Here is a 16487-nt window from a genome sequence, read left to right on the forward strand (position 1 = left end):
TTTGACCATGGAACAATGAACTGTTTCCAAATTGGGAAAGGAGTTCATCAAGGCTGTATATTGTCACCTTGCTTATTTAACTAATATGCAGAGTACACCATGAGAAATGCCAGGCTGAATGAATCATAAGCTGGAATCAAGATTGCCAGGAGAAATATCAGTAACTTCATATATGCAGATGACACCACCCTTATGGCAGAAAGTGAAGAGGAACTAAAGAACCACTTGATGGAAGTGAAAGAGGAGAGTGTAAAAGCTGGCTTAAAACTCAACATTCAAAAAACGAAGATCATGACATCTGGTCCTATCACTTCATGGCAAATAGATGGGGAAACAGTGGAAACAGTGACAGACTTTATTTTCTTGGGGCTCCAAAATCAATGCAGATGGTGACTTCAACCATGAAATTAAAAGATGCTTGCTTCATGGAAGAAAAGCTGTGATCAACCTAGACAGCATATTAAAAAGCAGACATATTACTTTGCCAACAAAAGTCTGTCTAGTCAAAGCTATGCTTTTTCCAGTTGTCATGTTTGGATGTGAGAGTTGGACCATAAAGAAAGCTGAGTGCCAAAGAATTGATGCTTTTGAACTGTGGTGTTGGAGAAGACTCTTGAGAGTCCATTGGACTGCCAGGAGGTCAATCCTAAAGGAAATCAGTCCTGATTATTTATTGGAAGGACTGATGCTGAAGCTGAAGCTCCAATACTTTGGCCACCTGATGGGAAGAACTGACTCATTAGAAAAGACCCTGATACTGAGAGAGATTGAAGGCAGAAGGAGAAGGGGACGACAGAAGATGAGATGGCTGGATGGCATCACCGACTCAATGGACATGAGTTTGAGCAAACTCTGGAAGTTTTAATGGACAGGGAAGCCTAGCATGCTGCAGTCCATAAGGTCACAAAGAGTTGGACACAACTGAGCAACTGAACTGAACCAATATAGTAGTGGGTATCTTTAACTGAAACAGGATGAAAACTGGGATGGCTATTGTGTCCTCAGAGCAGCTTCAGGAGCCTCTTTTGTCATGTATGATGCTCTAGGCTGTATTTCCCCCACTACCACCTGACCACTGGCCACCAAGCATCAGACCTGTGAAAGTAAATATGAGAATTCATTTTATTTTCATTTTTCAAATTCCAAGGAGCCTAAATACTTGCAAAAAAAAAATAGTGCAACTCAACCACTATTTATTCTTCTCTTTTATCATTCTTACAGATATAATATTATAGCCAAAGGATTATATGCAACAGCTGTCTAGGCACCAGTATTTAAAGGAAAAAAGGAATCCCAGATATTCCAAGGTACTTTGCCTGGGCAATCACTACTTCTGTTTCATTCCCAGCAGTTCTATCCAATTTCCTTCTTCCCTGAGATATATATCTTTCTTGTGGATCATTTGAGCATCAGATTTTGCTGCCACCTGATGCCACATTTTGTTCTAGAGAAGAATATTCTGATTGAAAATGTAGGTTAAAAAGATGCTTTGGTCTAATACAACACCAAATTCCAAGGCAGAAAAATATTCGTTAATATAGTGATAAAAAAATCAAAAGCAAGGGTCTTTCCTTGGATTATCTTATTAATAGTCTTAATGTTAATATATTTGGAAAGAGAGCCTGCCAAATTAGTAACTCATTCAGGAAGTACTTCTTGTGATGAATCTGATCACTCTGATACTAGGGAGAGGAGCTTAATCTCTGGTGTAGAATTACACATTAAATACAGAATTAAGAGTGCAAATAAGCTTTGTAGCAAGTAGTCAGAATTGAAAGTCCGAAGTTATTTCATTGGTATTTGCAAATGCAAGAGCCCCCTAGTTTTGATGTTTTGATGTCTGGTTTATATGAGACATCAACTGAACTCATACGTCAAAGCCTTGATGCAAGAAATGGACAGTGCCAATGGCTGCTCTCACAGAGGCAAGAAATTGGCTTGACTAAGAGGGATGGACACCGCTGAGATCATGATGGATGATACTATCAGGGAAAGAGGACCCTAGCTTGTGAGCTCCTGAAATATTTCACAATCAAATTTTGTGACACAAACCATAATTTAAATGCACATTTGTTGTATCTAAAGTGAGCCCATGATCCCTTGGTGTACCAGTTTTGAATATCTCAATTTTCACGTGGAATCGGGTTAATCCAAAGTCAAGCCTTGACATAGCTCTACTCATCACAGTGAATGCTGCATGTTCCTGGGAATCTCCATGAGCAGAAATGTTCTTGCGTGAGGGAGGGGAAAATCATTTAATGAGATCCCAGGCAGGTGGAGGCAAAAGACAGCTCTTTTCTTTTCTTTTTTTTTTTTTTAAATATATATATGTATTAAAAAAAAAAAGTATTTTCATAAAGTTAGATACACAGATCAATGAAATAGAATTGAACATCCAGAAGTAAACCAGTATATCTATGACCAGTTGATTTTTTTTCTCTTTTTTTTATTTTTTTTATTTTTTTATAAATTTATTTATTTTAGTTGGGGGCTAATTACTTTACAATATTGTAATAGTTTTTGCCATACATTGACATGAATCAGCCATGGGTTTACATGTGTTCCCCTTCCTGGACCCCCCACCCAGCTCCCTCCCCATCCCATCCCTCTGGGTCATCCCATTGCCCCGGCCCTGAGCCCTTGTCTCATGCATCGAACATGGAATGGTGTTCTGTTTCACATATGATAATATACATGTTTCAATGCTATTCTCCCAGAACGTCCCACCCTCACCTTCTCCCTCAGAGTCCATAAAATTGTTCTATGCATCTGTGTCTCTTATTCTGTCTCGCATATAGGGTTATCGTTACCATCTTTCAAATTCCATATATTATATGGAATTTGAAAGACAGCTCTTTTCAACAGTAAAACTAGATATGTGGTTCACATGGGTCAGGGCAAACATCTAGTTTGGCTAAACTGGTGCCAGGACAAGTAACTGCCCACGGAGTGGGTAATACTTGGTAACCACCTAACAGAAGCTTTTTGAAGTAATTCAGGCTCTCAGCTCTTGAACTAATCACTAGCCAAGTTGACTGAGGAACCTGTGAAATTACATATTCTTTAGGATTGTTTGGTAATTCTTCAGAAAAATAACAGATGATATTTAGGACAACTGAATGACTATTTTGAGGTAGCACTAGCTATCTGAAACTATAATGAACAAAAAGCCTTTTCCTGACTGCCTGGAGATTAAACATGAGAAACAAGCTGTTCTTTATAGAGTACATCCAATGTAACTTACAGAGCTATGAGTTTTGTTTTCCAAATCATCTTTTTATGATCCATAGGCAGACTTTTTGCAGTCTCTTTTTAACACATATTTACTCTTGAAAGGAATGTTACTTGAAAGTGTAATTGTAATGAGTTTGGTTATAGTATTCCTCTTTCCTTTAAAAGAGAACACGATTCCCTGTAGGGAAATTCAGGTAATTTGCAGCCACAGTAATCTCCACTCCACTGAAATGTTAAATACTTGGCTTTTCTCCATGCGTTTGTCTTTCTCTGTTCTACAACTGCTATTTCTTAGTCTTTTAATTCAATGCTGAGCAGTTGAATGATGTTTTCTTTTCTCCTTCTACTCTTTGACTTTAGGATTAAGTTACAGTCAGAACGGTTCCTTGGAGACATCTCTTTATTTCCCTCTTCTCATCCTGATCAATTCATGAGTAGTTTTCAGTTGGTGTGCCCTTTTCACTGCCTGTTGCGAATATTTCAAATATATCTCATTTTGAGGACTACCAATAGGGGCTTCCTTAAAGTGACAGCAAATTCCAGTTGAAATGTGTTGATTTTATTGAGTTTTACAGAGTCATATATATGAAAGGTCATCCAGTTCATGTAAATCATCTATGCCTCATGACAGTCCACACTTTACTTACAGACTATTGGAACCAAGTCTACTAGTAAATCAATCCTGTAACAGTAGGAAAAATACAAGACCTAAGAAATTGTTGTTCAGTCACTAAGTCACATCTGACTCATTGAGTCAATAATGCTATCTAACCATCTCCTCCTCTGTTGTCCCCTTCTCCTTTTGCCTTCAATATTTTGCAGCATCAGGATCTTTTCCAGTAAGTCAGTTCTTCATATCAGGTGGCCAAAATGTTAGAACTTCAGCTTCAGCAACAATCCTTCCAATGAATATTCAGGGTTGATTTCCTTTAGGATTGACTGGTTTGATCTTCTGGCAGTCCAAAGGACTCTCAAGAGTCTTCTCCAGCACCACAATTCTAAAGCATCAATTCTTCACCGCTCAACCTTCTTTATGGTCTAACTCTCACCTTTGTACATGACTGCTGGACCTAAGAATAGAATATACAAAGTGCTGGATTCATCTATTGTCTTCTTTCATATTAGCCTGTGGTTCAATTAAGCAGTCTCTATTCCTGTGCCCACAGTTTACATATATGGAAACTGAAGTCAATAAGCTAGCTTGTGGTAGTAGCTGATAGGTAGGTAACAATTAGATCCAAAGAGTCTAACTTCAGACTCTGCTAAGCTGAGTCTGCCTCTGTACATGTATCGTGCTCATATTCCAAATGAAAATATTCAAACACCTAACCCCATGTGGATTTTTATATTACTGGAAGTGTTACTAGGCCTTGAAGGATCTGTGTCATTTTACTTAGAAGCCTCATAGAAATAACCCAACTGCTCTGGGTCACATTTCTCAGCCCAACTGCCCAGAATTGCATCCTGACCTCACTCTTTCTTATCTCTGTCATCAGAGGTGAGTTCCTTCATCTTTCTATGCTTTGGCTCCTGTTATCTGAGCAGAGAACAACAGTTCCTAGGGGAGTAATCCTGTTATTCTCCAAAGGCTTTATGGTGTTAATGTCTAGGAAGTACATGGAAGAAGGCCTGCAATAGTAAATGTTAGTTTCAATAGTAAACTTTAGTTTCAGATATACTCATCTGAATGCAGAGTTCCAAAGAATAGCAAAGAGAGATAAGAAAGCCTTCCTCAGAGATCAAGGCAGAGAAATAGAGGAAAACAATAGAATAGAAAAAACTAGAGATCTCTTCAGGAAAATTAGAGATACCAAGGGAACATTTCATCCAAAGATGGGCACAATAAAGAACAGAAACAGTATGGACCTAACAGAAGCAGAAGATATTGAGAAGAGGAGTCAAGAATACACAGGAGAACTATACAAAAAAGATCTTCACGACCCAGGTAATCAGATAATCGATGTGATGGTATGATCACTCACCTAGAGCCAGACATCCTGGAATGTGAAGTCAAGTGGGCCTTAGAAAGCAACACTACAAACAAAGCTGTGGACATGATGGAATTCCAGTTGAGCTATTTCAAATCCTAAAAGATGATGCTGTGGAAGTGTTGCATTCAATATGCCAGCAAATTTGGAAAACTCAGCAGTGGCCACAGGACTGGAAAAGTTCAGTTTTATTCCAATTCCAAAGAAAAGCAATGCCAAAGGATGTTCAAACTACCACACAATCACACTCATCTCACACGCTAGTGAAGTAATGCTCAAAATTCTCCAAGCTAGGTTTCAACAGTACCTGAACCAAGAACTTCCAGATGTTCAAGCCAGATTTAGAAAAGCCAGAGGAACCAGAGATCAAATTGCCAACATCTGCTGGATCATAGGAAAAGCAAGAGAATTCCAGAAAAACATCTGCTTTTGCTTCATTGACTGCGCTAAAGCCTTTGACTGTGTAGATCACATCAAACTGTGGAGAGTTCTTAAAGAGATGAGAATACAAGACCACCTTACCTGCCTCCTGTGAAACCTATATACAGGTCAAGAAACAACAGTTAGAACTGAACATGGAACAATGGTTCCAAATTGGGAAAGGAGTACATCAAAGTGTTATATTGTCACCCTGCTTATTTAACTTATATGCAGAGTACATCATGCAAAATGACGGACTGGATGAAGTACAAGCTGGAATCAAGATTGCTGGGAGAAATATCAATAACCTCATATATGCAGATGACACCACCCTTATGGCAGAAATTGAAGTGCAGCTAAAGAGCCTCTTGATGAAAGTGAAACGAGAGTGAAAAGCTGGCTTAAAACTCAACATTCAAAAAGCAAAGATCATAACATCTGGTCCCATCACTTCATGGCAAATAGATGGGGAAACAAAGGAAACAGTGACAGACTTTATTTTCCTGGGCTCCCAAATCACTGCAGCTGGTGACTGCAGCCATGAAATTAAAAGATTCTTGCTCCTTGGAAGAAAAGCTATGAGAAACTTAGATAGCACTATCAAAAAGCAGAGACTTTACTTTGCTGATGAAGATCTGTGTAGTCAAAACTTTGGTTTTTCCAGAATGGATGTGAGAGTTGGACTGTAAAGAAAACTGAGTGCCAAAGAATTGATTTTTTTGAACTGTTGAAGATGACTCTTGAGAGTCCCTTGGACTGCAAGGAGATCAAACCAGTCAATCCTAAAGGAAATCAGTCCTGAATATTCATTGAAAGGATTGATGCTAACTCTGAAGCTCCAATACTTTTTCCACCTGATGCGAAGTACTGACTTGTTGAAAAAGACCCTGATGCTGGGAAAGATTGAAGGCAGGAGGAGAAGGGGACAAGGGAGGATGATTCGATGCCATCACCGACTCGATGAACTTGAGTTTGAGCAAGCTCCAGGATTCGGTGGTCGACAGGGATGCCTGGCGTGCTGCAGTCCATGGGGTCCCAAAGAGTTGGACATGCAACGACTGAACTGTACTGAACTGAAACCTTAGTTGGTATGTTCTTTATACAATCGAATAAGCAACTTCCTTAGACAATAACTGCATTTCTCACAAAATACATTTGCTTAATTTATAGAGTTCAACAAAAAGAGGAGAAAAAAAATAAAATAACAAGCACCCAATTTTGTTTTTTGTTTTTTAACTTTTGTATTAACTTGTGTTTTGAATGAAATCCTTCCATCATCTTTCACTTTAAGAACTGCAGTGGTTTCTACCCCTTTTATATCATTCAGATACTATTTGATCTTTAGAGAGAAGGCAGTCATTGAAAATTTTCAGTGTGTTTGGTGTAACTCTTATGTGATGGTGACAGGACAGGGCTTGGTGTTAAAATCATTGGTTTGTCCCTACCCCAATCAGACCATTTGTTCACTGTGTCCCTATTTGATTCTCTGAGCCTCTTTTCCTACCTATGAGGCAGGGACAATAATTCCTGTTCTGGTGATATTAAAGGTGAAACCTCCTCACATTTTCACCAGATTTGTTCTTGTTTTTGCTAATTCTCTCTCCCGTAATCTGGTACCACTTTCTAGCTTGTATAAAGGTAGATCACCTCAGACACAATAATAATAGCTATTTATGCTCCCTGTGTAACATAGAAGACTCTGAACCTGTGTATTCACATGCAGCATTACTAGCAATTATAATAGTAGTATCACTTATAACTCTTATTTCTTGAAGGTTACCAAAGACTCAGTTCAACCAGGGTTCACAAATGGGCACTTATTGGCTCATGAAACAGACAAACAAACAAAAATCATGTGTAGGCTTTAGATGTGGCTCATTCAAAGCTACCAAATGACATCAGTTGAGCTCAGTTCAGTCACTCAGTTGTGTCCGACTTTTCGCGACCCCATAGACTAGAGGACGCCGGGCTTCCCTGTCCATCACCAACTCCCAGAGTTTACTCAAACTCACATCCGTTGAGTTGATGATGCCATCCAACCATCTCATCCTCTGTCCTCCCCTTCTCCTCCTGCCCTCAATCTTTCCCACCATCAGGGTTTTTTCCAGTGAGTCAGTTCTTCACATCAGGTGGCTGAAGTATTAGAGTATCAGATTCAGCATCAGTCCTTCCAATGAATATTCAGGACTGATTTCCTTTAGGATGGACTGGTTGGATCTTCTTGCAGTCCAAGGGACTCTCAAGAGTCTTCTCCAGCACCACAGTTCAAAAGCATGAATTCTTTGGCGCACACCTTTCTTTATAGTCCAACTCTCACATCCATACATGATTACATAGATTTGATTAGATGGACCTTTGTCGGCAAAGTAATGTTTCTGCTTTTAAATATGCTGTCTAGGTTGGTCATAACTTTTCGTCCAAGGAGCATCTTTTTAATTTCATGGCTGAAGTCACCACCTGCAGTGATTTTGGACCCCCCAAAAATAAAGTCTAACACTGCTTCCCCATCTATTTGCCATGAAGTGATGGGACCAGATGCCACGATCAGTTTTTTGAATGTTGAGTTTTAAGTCAGCTTTTTCACTCTCCTCTTTCACTTTCATCAAGAGGCTCTTTAGTTCTTCTTCTCTTTCTGCCATAATGGTGGTGTCATCTACATATCTGAGGTTATTGATATTTCTCCCGGCAATCTTGATTCCAGCTTGTGCTTCATCCAGCCCAGCGTTTCTCATGATGTACTCTGCATATAAGTTAAATAAGCAGGAAGACAATATACAGCCTTGACATACTCCTTTTCCTATTTGGAACCAGTTTGTTGTTCCATGTCCAGTTCTAACTGTTGCTTTCTGACCTGCATACAGATTTCTCAAGAGGCAGGTCAGGTGGTCTGGTATTCCTATCTCTTTAAGAATTTTCCACTTTTTTGTGATCCACACAGACAAAGGCTTTGGCATAGTCAATAAAGCAGAAGTAGATGTTTTTCTGGAACTCTCTTGCTTTTTCCATGATCCAATGGATGTTGGCTATTTTATCTCTGGTTCCTCTGGCTTTTCTAAATCTGGCTTGAACATCTGGAAGTTCACAGTTCACATACTATTGAAGCCTGGCTTGGAGAATTTTGAGCATTACTTGACTAGCATGTGAAATGAGTGCAGTTGTGCTGTAGTTTGAGCATTCTTTGGCATTGCCTTTCTTTGGGATTGGAATGAAAACTGAGCTTTTCCAGTCCTGTGGCCACTGCTGAGTTTTCCAGATTTTCTAGCATATTGAATGCAGCACTTTCACAGCATCATCTTTTAGGATTTGAAATAGCTCAACTGGAATTCCATCATGTCTGCTAGCTTTGTTCATGGTGTTGCTTCCTAAGGCCCACTTGACTTCACATTCCAGGATGTCTGGCTCTAGGTGAGTGATCATACCATCATATTGATTATCTGATTACCTGGGTCGTGAAGATCTTTTTTGTATAGTTCTTCTGTGTATTCTTGACTCCTCTTCTTAATATCTTCTGCTTCTGTTAGGTCCATACTGTTTCTGTCCTTTATTGTGCCCATCTTTGGATGAAATGTTCCCTTGGTATCTCTAATTTTCTTGAAGAGATCTCTAGTCTTTCCCATTCTATTATTTTCCTTTATATCTTTCCTCCAAATGACATCTCCAGGACACAGTTTCTTTTCATCTGAGCTGTCCTCCATTCTCAAGCTTTATATGGTGGAAAAAGAACCACATAAAAATGAATGAAACTTCTGTTTCAAAGCTTAGCTTTCAGTCGCCTGAATGAGGTCACAGAATGCTGCTACCCTTGCTCAGAACTGAGTGTTTATCTATGTCTTCGCCTGGGCCAAGTCAACTCTCAACCAAGTACAAGGCCTGATAGTGGCCAAAGACTGGTTTTGCCAAGAAAAATTCAAGTTTTGTTGTCAAAAATGTATGACTATACTCTGGAAGTTAAACATTACAGGTGTAGTGTTGCATTACACAAGCTAGTGAATGTCAGTTGAAATGAGTCTGAGATGCCCAGCACTGCAGGGGTAGAAGCATCTCTGGGAGACAAACTGCCCACGAATAAGGCATCATCCCTGCCTCCTTCACTTCCAGCTTCATACCTCCTACTCTAATCTTTCTTGTTCTTCAATCTTTGCTTCTTCTCTCCAGTTCCCTACTTCCACTCCTTTTGATTTGGAGATGGCTTTGAACTCTTCTGACTTCTTTTTTTAAGTAGTTTTTTTTTTTTTAAGTATAGTTGATTTACAGTGTTTCAGGTATACAGCAAAATGATTCAGTTTTATATGTATATATACACATATATACTTCAGATTCTTTTCCATTATAGGCTATTACAAAATATTGAATATAGTTCCCTGTGCTGTATAGTAGTACATTGTTGGTTATCATTTTCTGTATCCGTTCAGTTCAGTCGCTCAGTCACATCTGACTCTCTGCGACCCCATAGACTGCAGCACGCCAGGCCTCCCTGTCCATCACCAACTACCAGAACTTGCTCAAACTTATGTCCATTGAGTCGACGATGCCCTCCAACCATCTCATCCTCTGTCATCCCCTTCTCCTCCTGCCTTCAATCTTTCCCAGCATCAGGGTCTTTCCCAATGAGTTAATTCTTTGCATAAGGTGGCCAAAGTATTGGAGTTTTAGCTTAAGCACTGATTTCGTTTAGGATGGACTGATTTGATCTCCTTGCTGTCCAAGGGACTCTCAAGAGTCTTCTCCAACACCACATTTCAAAAGCATCAATTCTTTGGTGCTCAGCTTTCTTTATATTCCAACTCTCACATCCATCCATACATGATTACCAGTCAAACCATAGCTTTGACTAGGTGCACCTTTGTTGAAAAAAAAAAAAAAAATATATATATATATATGTATGTATATACACACAGAAAAATATTTTCTGTATAGTAGTATAGTATAATATTATAGTATAGTGTATAATATAGTATAGTATAGTGTAATATTTTCTGTATAGTAGTGTGTGTCTGTTCATCTCAAACTCCTAATTTATCCCTCCCAAAACCTTTTCACCTTTGGTAACCATAAATTTCTTTTCTATGTCTATGAATCTGTTTCTGTTTTGTAAATAGTTCATTTGTATCATTTTTTTTTTTAGATTTTACATACAAGTGATATCATATAATGTGTATCTTTCTCTCTCTGACTTACCTCACTTAGTTTGATAATCTTCTGACTTTTTGACCAATGCTCTCTGCTTAATACTCAGTTCTACATCCTGCCCACCACCCTGAATTCTGGTATTCCAGTATCTCCAAGGGATGCCTATTCCTTCACTAACTCTGACCTGATCCTCTACTGAATGACCCCACCCCTCTCAATTTAAACACCTTGTGACAGACTCCTTTGGCACATCTTCCTCAGTCTATCAAAACTTCTTAAGGGCTGACTACTCTGCTGTTGTACCACCTCCATACATCTGTCTTCTAGGGTGAAATGGATGACACTCAACCCCCTTTAGAAAAATTTTTTAAGGAAAAAACAATTTCTATTTTTATATATGTAGATTTTCTTTTAGCTACGGTCCTCACTGCAAATACCTTCAGTCTTCTAATCAATCTTAGTATACCTCTGTAATGTTTTCTCTTGTTTTCCTAAGATCCATCCTAAATTGTCCTTCAAAAGTCTGAAACCAGACCAACCAGAATACAAAATGAGGAAGAGAACAAAGGCTCTTTTTGTTAGACTCTTCCAGAGAAAAATCAAGTATATTGCTTCATTTTTGCTAGCCATACTTAAGCCTGACATTCAGAAAAAAAAATCTAGAAAATATTTATTGTTCATAAATTATATTAATTTTGTTTTTATTTTAATAGTATTATGCAAGTAGAGAAGAATCTCCTACTCAATGAAATTGATGCTGTGAGCAAGAGTCCCTATGAAATTAAGAGGAAAGACTTGTTTGGTCACATCACACTTGTGATGGTACATGGACATATCAGAGCCTCACAACCATACCATTGTTATTGGATGCTTTTATGCCCTGGTCTTCCTTAAACAATTTTGAAACATGTTGAATACATGGGGAGACATGGTTTTAAAAATGTTCAAAGATACCATCCTTACTCTCAAAGGGCTTACCTTCTAAGTGAGAAAGTAAAATATTCAGATACAAAGGTGTTACAAGGGTCAAGACCCCATTTTTCAGTAATGGGAGTAAAGAAGGCAACTTTGTCAGACTAAATCAGTCACTGCCATCCCTGACCTTCATTCTTAAATATTTCCTTCCATTTTCTCTTGAGCTCTATATTTTATAATCTTGAGCATTTTCCTATAAGCTTTTTTCAAACCCACAATGCTTGGATATGGCCTAGATCTTTCATCATATTCCTCATCTGTAAATCAGGTAAATATCAGAAGTATGTAAATCCTCCATAGCAGCCAAGTAGAAGATTATAATCAAATAAGTATCCACATCTTATTAAATTGATAAGAAAACACTAAGGGTTTTGAAGCTGAATCCCAGGGCAGCTCCAGCTACAGAACAGTATGGCTTTAGCAGAGAAGCCAGACTACTGCTCCAATTCTAAGGAAACCAGTTAATTAATTTTTTCCTTCACTTAACAAGCACCTACTTTGTGCCTGTCACTATTCAAAGGATACAGTTGTGGGCAAAACCAAGTCCTTGTTCTTTTTGAGCTTATGTCACAAAGGTGGAGACAAGCAATAAATAAATAAACATGTAATAAGACATCAGATAGTGTGGAAGGCAATGAAAGAAGAAGTAATTTGAGAGGATAAAAAGTACTGGTTGTTGTGTGTAGATAAACTGACCAAAATCTTTTAAAATATAGCATTTGAACAGATACGCGTAAAGTGACAGAGTGACACATAAATGTCTGGAGGAAGAGGCCCCTCACCAAAAGAACAGAATATGTGAAAAGTTAGTTCAAAATTCATGAAAAAAATAAGTATAAAAATTTGTTGGATCCATGTTGTAACTTAGCCCAATTATTTGGCATAGATATTGTCCTGTTCTTTTATAAGAAAATATTTTTAAAGCTTTGACTTTGTTTACTTTTCCCAAGAGTCAAGGCAACGAATGTTAGCCTCGATGTATTCTTGTTGAATGCTGCTGAGTCTTAAAGTTGCTTCTACTAAAATAAAGTACTACTCTAAGTACTTCTCAACAGCCTTAGAGACTAGATGCAGTTGCAGTGATTCCTTATTTTACAGGTCAGTAGATCAAAGCAGAATAAAGCTAAGTAACTTCTGAAAGGTCACTGACCATGCAGCAGTGAGATCTAACAATATATAACTTTATTTTGTATTGGGTTATAGCTGATTAACAATGTTGTGACAGTTTCAGGTGGACAGCAAAGGGATTCAGCCATCCGTATGCATATATCCTTTCTGCCCCAAACTCCCCCTCCCATCCAGGCTGCCACATAACATTGAGCAGAGGTCCCTGTGCTATGCAGTAGGAACTTGGTGATCCATTTTAAATATAGCAATGTGTACAGACAGAGAAGCAGAACTATCAAAATGGCATTCCCTATTTATAGAATCTAAAATTAAGTGATACAAATGAACTTACAAAAGAGAAAGAGACTTAGGAAATGAATTTATGGTTACGGGAGGCATGGAGGGGGCACAGTCGGGGGAAAGGCTACTTAGGGAGTTTGGAACGGACATGGAACAATATATAACTGTTATCGGTGGATTGCCAACAGATATCAGTATATCTGTTGTCGGTGGATTGCTGTTCCTTCTTTTCCTGAGAATTTATTGAGCAATTACTGTGCTACATTATACATCTTATTATAGAAGAAATAATAAACACTGTTCCCTCTTCATAGTATGTCTACTCTATGTGTAAACCCAAAAACAACATACCTCACAAAAAACTACAGAATTGTGAGATGGTACAGTAGGAGCATATGTGGTGAAGAAATGCAAAGTTAAAAGAAAAGTTAATATGAGCTGAATATGGCTTGGGGCTAAACATGTTGACTCTAACCTTCTTTTTATTTTTTTTCTCCCTGCCCCTGTTCATATAAGAAGCAGTTGCAGAAACTGGGATGGTTAGCCTGGAGAAGAGAAAACTCAGGGGGGATTTGATAACTGTCTACAAATATTTGAAGAACTGTCATGTGGAAAAGAAATTAGATTTGTTCTCTGTGTCCCTAGTGGGTGGAAGTGTTAGAAAGAGTTCACCACAATATAAAGAAGGACTTTCACACGAAACAAAGAGAACTCTAGATCTCTCTAGAGGTGGAATGGGCTGTTTGGGAGATGGAGCACCTTGATCCCCTAGGCAGGGGAGTCTCTTCAATGATACCTGGTACAGGGGAATTAATGGAAAGATGGATGGATGGATAGGTGACAAGAATTTTCAGGTCTCTTTGAAGGCTTAGAATTTATTGTTTTATCAGTTGGGAAATGAAATTCCTTTTAATACTGAGCTGCTTATGAAGTTCCTTTCCCCCTTAGAGTGTTTTCTGCTCTTAAAAAGTTTGGATATCATATCTGCAACTCTGCATGTGACTGTTAGTGTTTACCTGATAATAAATAATCCTCTCAAGAGGTACTTGATTCCTTGTTTGCTCTTTTTAGGTCTCCAGCCATACACCAACTACAGCTTCACACTTAGAGCTTGTACATCTGCTGGATGCACTTCAAGTGAGCCTTTTCTAGGTCAGACTCTGCAGGCAGCCCCTCAAGGTAATTAAAAAATACTCATGGTTGGGAAAAAGAAGTTTTCATATGGTATTTTGATATGAACTCTATAAACTCTATCATAAACAAGGAAGAAGAAATAAAGTATATGGATCCAAAATAATATTCTAGCTTCCTGTTTTTCAAGTTTAGTTAAACTATAAGTCTCCCAAGGCAGTTTACTTTCAATTCCTTAGATGTGATCTTCCTTGGAAGAAAAAAGATATTATGTACTTGGATATGAATTCCTCCAAAAATCAAAAGTTAAATATTCCTGGTGCAGCTGAAATATAATAAGCACCACACTCCTTGTTGAAGCTGATGAAAATATTCACTGCCCACAAGAACTTGCAATCAAGTAGAAGTGATAGGGTAAGTAACCAAATTGACATAAAGAGAGAGAATCTTAGAGGTGATGTTAAGAGAGAATTAATGAACAGAATGCTCAGGTTAAATCTTGGAAGGGAGAGATTACAACCCATCAGGGACTTCAAGAAAGATCTTAGAGGGTAGATGCCTTCTGAGATGGACCACAAAGATCAAGGAATTTGACAAGTGAACAGATGGAGGAAATATACTATCAAACACAGTTTGAGGGATTGGGAAGTGGAAACATCACCTTAGAAATCGAATTGGCAATGTCTATTAAATGTAAAATGTTGATTCCCCATGATATAGCAGCTTCAATTTCATTTTCTAATGCCAGAAAATAACACTAAACCACAAATGCACAAGGAGGCATGTACCAGGATGTCTACTGAAGCCTTTATTGTTGTTGTTTAATGCCAAGATTTTGGAAGCAGTCTAAATGTATTTGAGTAGGGGAATTGCTCAATTTATTCAGATATATTCACATATGGAATTCCATCAATTTAAAGAAATGAGGTGATCTGTACATATAATGTAGAAGTTATAGAACTGCATTAATATATGGCATCTTTATGGATAAAGCCACACATAGAAAATTATATTCATTTCTATAGACAAATGCATAGGAAAGATTCTGGAAGCAAATGTATCCACCTGATAAGAATGGCCTGTGGGTTAAGAACTGGGACGGATAGTATCATTCACTTTTAGAAGAAAAATATGCTTAGAAACTTGGGCTAGTGATCAACTAATTATTTTGTTAATCTTTATTATCTGCTGTTTTCCATATGGGGAAACAAGAGGCATAAATAAGCTTCTGAACAGAAATATAATATTAATGCTCATCAAAGAGTCCTGAACTACTTGTCCATTACTCTTCTAATGAAGGGGTTGTTGTACCTCAGAATATTAGACCTGAACTTCCTACCAGTAAATGGGGAATAAAATGGAAAATTCCACATATGGGGCATATGGCTCCTCACCAGGAATTCACTAATGATGTTTTCTATATAAAGAATGTTTCATGTCAAAAAGCTTAGTGTTCCTTTGAAAGGAAGAAACCAGCAGTGGATTTTTTGGAAAGGTAAACTATCAAATGGATACTTTGATGATAATGGATAATTTCTAAAGGATCTATCAATCAGTTTTGGCTGAAACTCAAGCCTGATAGAAGAACAGGGTCTCTCTACTTTGCTCATCCAATCTATATATTTAAATTCTTAGAAAATATGGATCTCTATTCTCACTTTGTCCAAAAAAAAAACATTATTGAAAGAACTCAGATTTCATGACTTAAAAATTATAGCTTTCAACAGTGCTGGGGAGTATGAGACGAGAAATGTTTTACTTGATTTGTCTTTTAAACTTTATTCACCTTTCCTTTAACACAAATAACTGTGCAAAGAAACAGTAAACTAAATGGGCTTTCCTCTGCAGAAGAAACATGGATTTAGAATCCATTTTCCAGCTGTATAAGTGCCAGTTGTGAATAACTTGTATGAGAAATAAATGTAGTCTGAGTGCTTAACTTGGAGGTTGTAAGGGAACAAAGCAGCAGTAACGTTAAGTTGTGTTGTTTGCTAAAGTGGAAATAAACATATTATATCCTCTTAAATTAATAATCCAAGTATAACTAATTTTAAAAGGCCTAGTTGAGTGGTTTGGACATAATTTGATGGTCTAACATTTGAGTGTCTAAGTGGATATGAGAGAATTAAAGGAAGCATTTGTTCATAGCCACCCTGAGAGTTCCTTATGTCTGTCATTTTCAGTCTATTCAAAAAAGAAGCC

At 37.9% G+C, this 16487-nt stretch overlaps 1 protein-coding gene across 1 annotated transcript in view; it reads left to right on the plus strand.

The window, feature by feature from the left end:
- USH2A (usherin) overlaps positions 1–16487 on the plus strand; it is a 901466-nt gene that overhangs the window by 710194 nt on the left and 174785 nt on the right. Inside the window, exon 55 of the mRNA XM_081491700.1 lies at positions 14226–14333. Within this exon, the coding sequence (XP_081347826.1) occupies positions 14226–14333 (108 nt within the window). The remainder of the gene's footprint in view (positions 1–14225; positions 14334–16487) is intronic.

The sequence above is a fragment of the Giraffa tippelskirchi genome, chromosome 5 (assembly GCF_054371585.1).
Source record: "Giraffa tippelskirchi isolate mGirTip1 chromosome 5, T2T-mGirTip1v1.2.pri, whole genome shotgun sequence".
NCBI classification, from domain to species: Eukaryota; Metazoa; Chordata; class Mammalia; order Artiodactyla; family Giraffidae; genus Giraffa; species Giraffa tippelskirchi.